This window comes from Papaver somniferum, chromosome 6, assembly GCF_003573695.1.
Source record: "Papaver somniferum cultivar HN1 chromosome 6, ASM357369v1, whole genome shotgun sequence".
Classification (NCBI taxonomy): domain Eukaryota; kingdom Viridiplantae; phylum Streptophyta; class Magnoliopsida; order Ranunculales; family Papaveraceae; genus Papaver; species Papaver somniferum.
In genome coordinates, this window is record NC_039363.1 from 133,270,174 (window position 1) to 133,279,096 (window position 8,923).

Sequence of the window (8,923 nt, forward strand, 5' to 3'; positions counted from 1 at the left end):
CCAATAAGCATAAAGGAAAACACGTGTGCAATACCCTAAATTGCACCCTATCTAAATTCGAAATTTATACGCCCACATCGTAGCAGCAAGTGAACAACACTCACCTGCACCATCAACCATCGACTAATCCATAGTCCTGATCAAATCAGTATCCGACGATTATATCGTATAGTACCGTCCACCCACTTATAGGTAAATAACACCTTAAAAATAAAGCCATCTTTAAAACCGGGTTTTTTCCTCTTTTGGCCACAAATACCGATCTCGTTCGCCCTTGACAATCTTCATTACATTCTTTCTTGAGAAAAAACGGAGAAAGAGAAGACAACAAAAAAATCCAGAGTGGGGAAAAAGAGGAAATATGGTTCAGGATTCAGAGTTAGTAGAAAGACTTAGAGAATTTTTGAGTGTTTCAGACTTAAATACAACGACAACAGGTATCGTAAGGAGGAAATTAGAAGAAGATTTTGGTGTGGATTTATCAGAGAAGAAAGCTTTTATTAGAGAACAAGTAGACCTTTATCTTCAAACCCAAGTTGAGAAGAACGATGACGAGGAAGAAGAAGAAGAAGAAGTAGATGAAGAGGAAGAGGAAGAAGAAGAAGAACCGGAAAGAAGAACAAGTAGTAGGAATGGGGGGACCAGGAAGAAAAAAAAAGTGTGAGTTTTACTACTGTGATTGTTTTTTTTAGGTGTTTTGTAGATAGAAAATTGTTAATTTCGTCACTTGTGATTAATTGTGTAATTGGAATGGTAAATTTGATTGCTTAATTTGGGGGAATTGGATAAAGATTGAATGTTTTATTTCATCAATTATACTTGGTGATTCTAATTGATGCCTAGAAGTTAGAACGTTGAATAGAAATTAAGCTAGTTAACCCTAATCTGCATTGTTATTGATGTCTGAGTTTTAGAATGGCATAGAATGAGGAAAATAGTTGTATTCATGATTTTTGCATGGTTAATCACTTTAGATTAATAGAAATTTGGAATAGGTTAACTGAATGTTGGTGTATTATGCAGGTCTAAGAAGGCCAATGATGGGGAGAAAAAAAGAGGAGGAGGAGGTGGAGGTGGATTTAATAAAGTATGCAGCTTATCGCCGGAGCTTCAGAAAATTATTGGAGTACCTGAAATGGCTAGAACTGAGGTTATGCTATTATGGAAGTCTAAATAATCAAAATTTTGGAAATACTTTTCCATTTACAGTGCCATTGGTTTCAAAACCTTAATGTTTGTTGTTACTTTGGTTCTAGGTTGTCAAGCAACTTTGGGCTTACATTCGCGAGAAGGACTTGCAAGACCCAAAAAATACGTGGGAAATTTTGTGTGACGAATCATTGCGTGATCTTTTTCGAGTCGATTCCATCAACATGTTTCAAATGAATAAGGTGTTATCCAAGCATATTTGGCCATTGGAGTCGGATGAGGGTATTGCTCTTGAATCTCTAATGGGTCATATTAAACTGCACAATCTTAACATTTTCAGTAGTTTTTCTTTTCTAATCGAATTTTGCTCATTGATTGCTTGCACCGTTAATTGATCTAGTGTGGTTTGTTCAACATTCTTCTTTTACATTATTAACTTTGAATCATCTTTGTACATGCAACCCTGAAATTGTTAGCCGCCTCAGTAGGGTTTTCTTATTTGTGTTTCTGTGGATTCTTCACCTCTTTCTGTGCCTTTCTGGGTTAATATCATGGTTCTTTTTAACCATGATTTTGATGGATTCTTGTTGGTCAGAATGGGTGGCCTTTCCAAGTGTGCACAAAATGCTGAGTGTAGCAGCAAGGGTATAAAATAGTATGGTGTAAAGGTGTAAACTGCTCGAATGATTGCATAGTCTTCACTCTATCTAGCAGAAAGTTTGTCATTCAGTTCATCTGGCAAATTGTTGACTTACAACAATGTGTGAGACGAGAGATAGAGTTTTCTGATAAAAATTGAAAAAATTGATTTCTCATAGAAAATCTTGAATTGAGCTTTTTACCAAGTACTTAATAAATGCTGTTGTTGGGCATCTGATTTGTCTGCTGGCTTCTGTTGGAACCATGGCCAGATATACATTGTTAACCCTGTGGATTGTTGTACATTGTAGGTTCCCTTGCTCTTTGGAACTTTTGAAGTAGTACAGTCATTAAAATCATTAAAATGTGACAAGACTGGGAGGTTAGGCAAAGATTGCTGGATCAAGTCTTAGGTTAAATGATTTTGGGCTTGTGCTGAGTCATGCTTCTCTCTAGCCTTGCACTATACACTGTTATGCCTCTTAACTATTTGGCCTATTAGAGTCCAAGTGTCTCACAAGTGATGAAACACAACTGATATTTTTTTTCCCTAGAAATACGCCTTTGATTTGTTATGGTAAATCAAAGGAATAATTGGATTGCTGTAGAGAGAACTGATAAAAAAGAAACGCATGTCTACTTAATTTGCAGAGTTGATAATGCCGTTTGTAGGCTGTTGTGCCATCTGGATTTCTTGTTGAGCAGGGTTTATCTCCTAAGAAATAACAAACAAAGTATCAGACTGTATCTTGGCTTGGAGTTTTGTACAACATTTGAATAATCGTCCTTTATAATTTTATAGTGTTGTGCAGTACTCGGGCTTGGTCTTGGAGTACTTAGTAGGGATGGAGATGAGCAGAATAGTGTAACTTATCATGTGTTTGGACATGATGCTTCCAGTTTTCATTAAAAAAATTGTTGTAATTAGTAGTCAGTTTATTCTGCATGACTTTGTGCTTTATCGCTGTTATTTTTGTTGCTGCTCTTCATTCTTAATTATCATGGGATAATATTGACAAAACATTTGCACGAATTGGCAGCCACTATAACTCCAGTCAAGACAGAGATAAAAGAACAAAAGCGTAAACAAGACAAAACAGAAGGTGTGATGAGTTTATTCAAATTTGCTTATCATTGAATAGTGTAACTTATATGTATTTGGACTTGATTTTTGGAAGATGTAAAAAAAAAAAAAGTCTAGTTTGCATGCTATTTGAAACCTTTCAATAGCCCCTTGTGATCATATTTGCTTCCAGTTTTCATTGAAAAAAAATGTTGTAATTAGTAGTCAGTTTATTCTGCACGACCTTGTGCTTTATTCGCTGTTATTTCTGTTGCTGCTCTTCATTTTTTATTATCATGGGATGATATTGACAAAACATTTTGCACGAATTGGCAGCCAGTGTAACTCCAGTCAAGACAGAGAAAAAGGAAAAAAAGCGAAAACAAGACAAAACAGAAGGTGAGATGAGTTTATTCAAATTTGATTATCATTGTTTATAAACGTTAGCCACATGCTCTTTGTTTCTCTTTTCATTCAGGTTCAGATGATTCACAGCCGAAAGACAAACGTCAAAAATTAGGTTTTCATGCACCGCTAAAACTTTCAGATGCTCTAGTGAAGTTTTTGGGTACAGGTGAAACTTCATTATCGCGGGCAGAGGTTACAAAGAAAATGTGGGAGTACATTAAACTAAACAATCTACAGGTATTGTAATGCTGCCGATGAAATTTGCATTTGTAACCTCTACATTTTCAAATTTTGTGTAGTTCAAAAATATGCACAATTATGGTAGTTCAAATGGACATTAAGATTTTGCTTCTTTCATTCCTCTGCATTTTCGTTTAGACTTTAGAGCTCAAAGATTTCATAGATTTTCACCATCTTATTTTCCAACTGCTAATTGTATTAATGATAATGTGCTCTACTGGTTGTTTGTGTTTGGATTCTTATTTTTATTGATCAAAACATATGTAGCTCACTAGTTTATTGTTTTTTCCTTGAAGGATCCATCTGACAAGAGACAAATAATATGCGATGATAAATTGAAAGAACTCTTTAACCTGGAGACTTTCACTGGTTTTACCGTTGCGAAGCATTTAGCTGTTCATTTTGTCAAGTCAGAACAGTGAGTTTGCTTGTTGTTTTACAGGTTTCAAGAAAACCAAAAATGAAATGAGCAATTCTGCTTCTGCTTGTAGTTTTGAGTTACCCAAGAAACTGTTCTTCTGTATGTCGCCTTACTTTTTCTTTCTTTTTTCCTGTAAACCACACAGGAGAGCAATACAAGTACTTTAGTTGAAAGTTTCAGTTTGGTTCTCTGTGCTTTCCTATGATAATATTTTCCTTCTCTTTGATTTTGGTATTTAGCATTGGGTTTCTAAGCTTTCCTCTGGATTCCCTGAGAACTCAGCCGAAGAAGATTGGAACAAGCATGGTTGAACTTTGTGTAAGGTAGCCAGTGTCTTGCTTTGTGAAGGTGGTCAATTCTGATAACTGGATTGTCTCCGAGTATGAATACTGCTTGCAGAATATAAGTCGTCGTGTACTCCACAAGACAGATGTTTGATCCAGCCGTGGTGCTTGCAGGGCAGTTCCTTTTCTTCTTTTCTCAACCTCCCCGCAGTTTTTCATCTGATCCATTGGGGGGCCTCTGTGAGCATAATAAATCCCAGTCGGACAAACTGAGAAAAAAACCTGTACAGGGTGGAGTGGCACATTCATGTGCTTGGTACTGCTGGCAAAGTAAAAGTAAGAATTACTAGAACTTAGTGGGCTAGATTTCAATGAAGTAGATTGGGCATTTAAGCATTAGTAGATTTGGGCCGTTTCAAATCAACAATTGGCATCAGCTAGCTTAACTTGCGAATATTACGATGAGGAATCAATCAGCTTAGAGCAACTGCAGTGGTGCGAGTATAACCAAAGATTAAAGACCAAAAAAAACGACCAAAAAATAGTTTAGTCTGCAGTGTGACGCTACGGGACGAAGACTAAATTTGATCGAGCGTAAAATAAATCACCGCGTGAAAACGGGGGGACATATAAATTACGTTTGATTTCTGGGCGGACATATAAATTACGTTTGAGACGGGCGTACGTTAAATTTACGCCTGACGACAGGCGTAAATATAAATTACGTTTGATGTGGGACGGGTTTCTAAATCACGCCTGAGTAGGACGGATTTTTGGTGTACGTCTGAGTGGGACGGATTTTTGGCATACGCCTGAGTGGGACGGAGTTTTGTTGTACGCCTGATGATAAATATGGCGTAACAAAATTTCACGCTTGAGTGAGAGAGCCATTTGTGCAGCAAAAGATTTAAACTTTCTATACTTGGAATTGTTTTTAATACTGAATGAGGTTTGGGCAAAGTTTTATGGGTAATTAACATGAAACGAATGAGATCTCTAATAGTAATCAAATGAGTTTCACTCATTTCTCTGTAGGTTCTAATGATCAGGCGTAATACAAAATGAATAAAAAAGTTTTGTTGTACAAATGTCCGTCTGATTATCGTCAGGCGTAATACAAAATGAATGGGCGTAAAATCTATGTCCGTCTGGGTGGGACGGAGTTTTGGTGTACGCCTGAGACGGAGTTTTGGTGTACGCCTGAGTGGGACGGAGTTTAAATCAACGCCTGGCTTCGGGCGGATTTTTTCTTCACGCCCCATGAAACGTACATTTCAGTTACGCCCGTCTCAAACGTAAAATTTAATTACGCCCGTCTAACAAACGGATACCAAATTTACGTTCGTTAACAAACGTACTTTAAATTTACGCCCACCAACAAGCGTAATTCAAATTTACGCCCGACTATATTAGGATTTGGGATTTGGTCTCGACCAAATATGGTCTGGGATTTGGTCTTGATCTGGGATATGATCTTTACTCCGTCCCACTGCGTTACAAACTCAGCCCAAATTTTTAGTTATACTCGCCCATTGTGGATGCTCTTAGGCCTACTGTGAATGCAATTCGAAATTCGTGGGCATCATAATGAAGATGCTGGTTTTCTGGATGATAACGAGGTTCATCAACTTTGTTGTTACTAGATTCTGAAAATTCAACTCACATTTCACAACCAGTGGACCACCGATCTCAACCTTTATACGTACCTTATCCTATAAGAAATTGAGAATAGAATATCAACAAGGCAAACTTTTACTTTTATTTGAATAGAACTAGTCAAAACCAGAAAGTCCTTGTTCACGAGAGTACAGAGATTGTTTAATCTTGGAGAGGAAATAAAGAAAAAGCAAAAAGATATTATGCGATCTATGAGATAAAGACCTTCAAAAAGAAAGAAATCAAAAGAGAATCGTAACCAGAAAAATATCCATCCGTCAACAAGAAAAAGGTAAAAAGAGAAAGAATCCAACACGAGGAAAAAGAGAGAGATAAACTAACTCAAGACCATCCGTTTGAATTTAGATTCCAACATTACAGAACCTAATAACTCAAGAGGATTCGGGTTGAAGCCTGATTTTGGTCATACTGAAATCTTACTAGGCATACTGAAATCTTATTAGGCATACTGCATAAAGATCAAAAAAGGTTGTGAAATAGCAAAAAGAGATTACCCCTTAACCCAATTTTTTTAATGGCAAATCTGTCCTTTACGTATTAGTGTTAGTAATATTGATTAGTGGTTAAATATTTTGTTTAGTGATTAAGATAATTTTTAAAATTATAAAGGTTGTTTAGATGATTTTTTGGATCATGGTTCGGCTCACATCTATGAGCCGAATCTACCAATTGATGAACGGTTCGGCTCACTGAATCTGTTTACTGCATGCGCCGAACGTATAATTTTCAATTCCAACCCTTTTGCTAGACACTAGTTCGGCTTATATGAAAGTTTTATAGTAAGCCGAACAACATCCTGAATAGCCCGGAAAAAAATAATTACTGGTTCGGCTTATATTTTCGAAAATCGTATGAGCCGAACATCAATTTGTTATTTTTTGGGTTAAAATATTATTATTGGTTCGACACATATTGAGAATATCGTAATAGCCGAACCTCGTAAATGTGCTAGGTTCGGCACATATTATGATTATCGAATACGCCGAACCCCTATGCATCTCTATCTGTGACTAGGTTCGGCTTGAAATTTCATGTTGAACTGTTCATATACACTTACAAGAAGCTTTTGTGAAGAACAGTTCGGCTAAAAACGCAACTCAGTTTTGAGCCGAACCCAACACTGTAACCGTCATTTAATCGATGAAAAACAACAAATAGGAGATTGGGTTTGTAAAACTTACTTTCTTATCCTCATTTCCGGAGTTGGAGATGCAGTTGGTTCAATTTCTGGTTCAATTGGTGGTTGATTTTCAGTTTCTACACTTTCATCTTCAATTGGTTCTTCTTCTTCAATTGATTGATTAGAAAACGATTTGGTTTGCCTAGTCCCTGCTTTTCTTTGTACGAGTCATTATGTGGTTGAGTTTAATCGACGATCAAATTTTTACGAATCGACAATTAATCACGATGATGAACTTTTTTTTCGCAGGAGGAGGAAGAGTTCGGCTAGAGGAGAAGGAAGAAGAAGAGATGTTAAGGGAAACTGATTTTGATTTTTTAGAAAACTGATTTTAGATTTTTGTATTAAGAGTATATAGGTAATTGAACTACCGATAGGATACCCCTTATAAGGTCACCCGAAATGGAACTATTATTTTATATGCCTAGAAAGATTTAGGTATGCCCAAAATCAGGGTTATTCGGATTTGCTGTTTACAGCTCATTCTATTATTCTTTGCAACTAATCAGTAACCAGTATGGTACTGACGAATTTATATTATCACCAAACAATTTTACCATTTTACTATAATAACATGTGTGTATGACCACGGCAATCACAACCTGAGTTTGGATGATATGAGTTTTACCATTCTATTAGACATAGATTCATCGCGGCAAAAGAATTCATTACGGCATTGTGATTTTTAATGATTTATTTAGGGGCTAAACTTTCATTAAGCAAGAAAGTATGGTGGGAAATGTGAAATGATTAGTTGAGTGGAAAGATTCTTGACCCACTTATGAGAAAGGGTAAATAGTTAAAGTGAGCTTGAACTTGAAGTGAGAAAGAAAGTCAAAATACGGTGGATAGGATAGGATTGAAGTAGCAGCAGGCAACAACACAATAATTACCAATTTACTACTGCTGTTTTACAGAAAAAGAAACGCACTCACTAGTTGCATTCTGTATGCCTCAAGTCAAAAGCTCGTAAATCGCTGCACTTACACCCTTCGATGCCATCTACCCATCTCTATAAATCGATTTCTTCCCTACAAAGTGCGCACAACTATAAATACAAGCCGCGTATCTAAATTTATTTGTGGAGTTTGGGCTGGAGTGCTATGGATTAATCGAGAATATCTTATTAACATTTTTCTTTTATATTTATTTGTTGAAGCAATTGAATCAAATATCGAAAGAAATGGAATGAACCATACTGTCATAATGGTATAGCCCCACCCACCTAACAAGGGCCCGTTCTTTGTTTAGAAAATGGGTCAAATGCTCAAAAACTCTTAAATTTCCGTTGTAATGGAGGAGTAAAATTTTATGAGGGCTAAATAGATTCAGAAAATAATTTAATCTTAAAGTGACAATTATACTCCGTGAGGAAATCATCGATAACATCCTATCGTTTTTTTGTTCACCATCTCCAAAATTCATCGATACCACCATTACTATTGTTGAAATCTTTTCTCCACCGGCATGACCTTCTTTTTCTTCACACCGTGAACTACAATCACCATCACTATCATCGTCAATAATAACCACAACCACCACCATCATGTACAACAACTAAAACCAACACCACCATTTTCTTCCACCACCAAAAATACCGACAACATCATTGACATTAAAACCACCACCACCATCTACAGTTTTTTCTTAGCTTATAAGTGCTCATCTTGCGAAATAGATGGAAGACTATATCTAATTTTCTTAGTTTCAATGAATTTGATCTCCACTTTAATCCATGTTTAAGATAGGAAGAAAATCATTTTCATCCTACTTTAGATTGAGTTGAATCCGTAAGAACTACAATTTATATATTGATAGATGAATCTAGTTACATCCTTTGTTGGTTACATAAATTGAAATAA

General features: G+C 36.3%; 1 protein-coding gene across 2 annotated transcripts; it reads left to right on the plus strand.

Annotated features, from left to right (window-relative positions):
• The first annotated feature begins 262 nt into the window (after nt 1–262).
• On the plus strand, nt 263–4,146 carry LOC113289381 (upstream activation factor subunit spp27-like). 2 transcript variants are annotated; one of them, XM_026538621.1, is made up of 7 exons: nt 263–660; nt 1,024–1,150; nt 1,257–1,431; nt 2,829–2,891; nt 3,188–3,250; nt 3,330–3,496; nt 3,796–4,146. In XM_026538621.1, the coding sequence occupies exons 1-7, from the start codon at nt 362–364 to the stop codon at nt 3,919–3,921; spliced, it is 1,020 nt and encodes a 339-aa protein (XP_026394406.1). In that variant the 5' UTR covers nt 263–361; the 3' UTR covers nt 3,922–4,146. The 2 variants fall into 2 exon arrangements, with proteins under 2 accessions (XP_026394406.1, XP_026394407.1); XM_026538622.1 differs by lacking the exon at nt 3,188–3,250.
• Nucleotides 4,147–8,923: the final 4,777 nt, after the last annotated feature.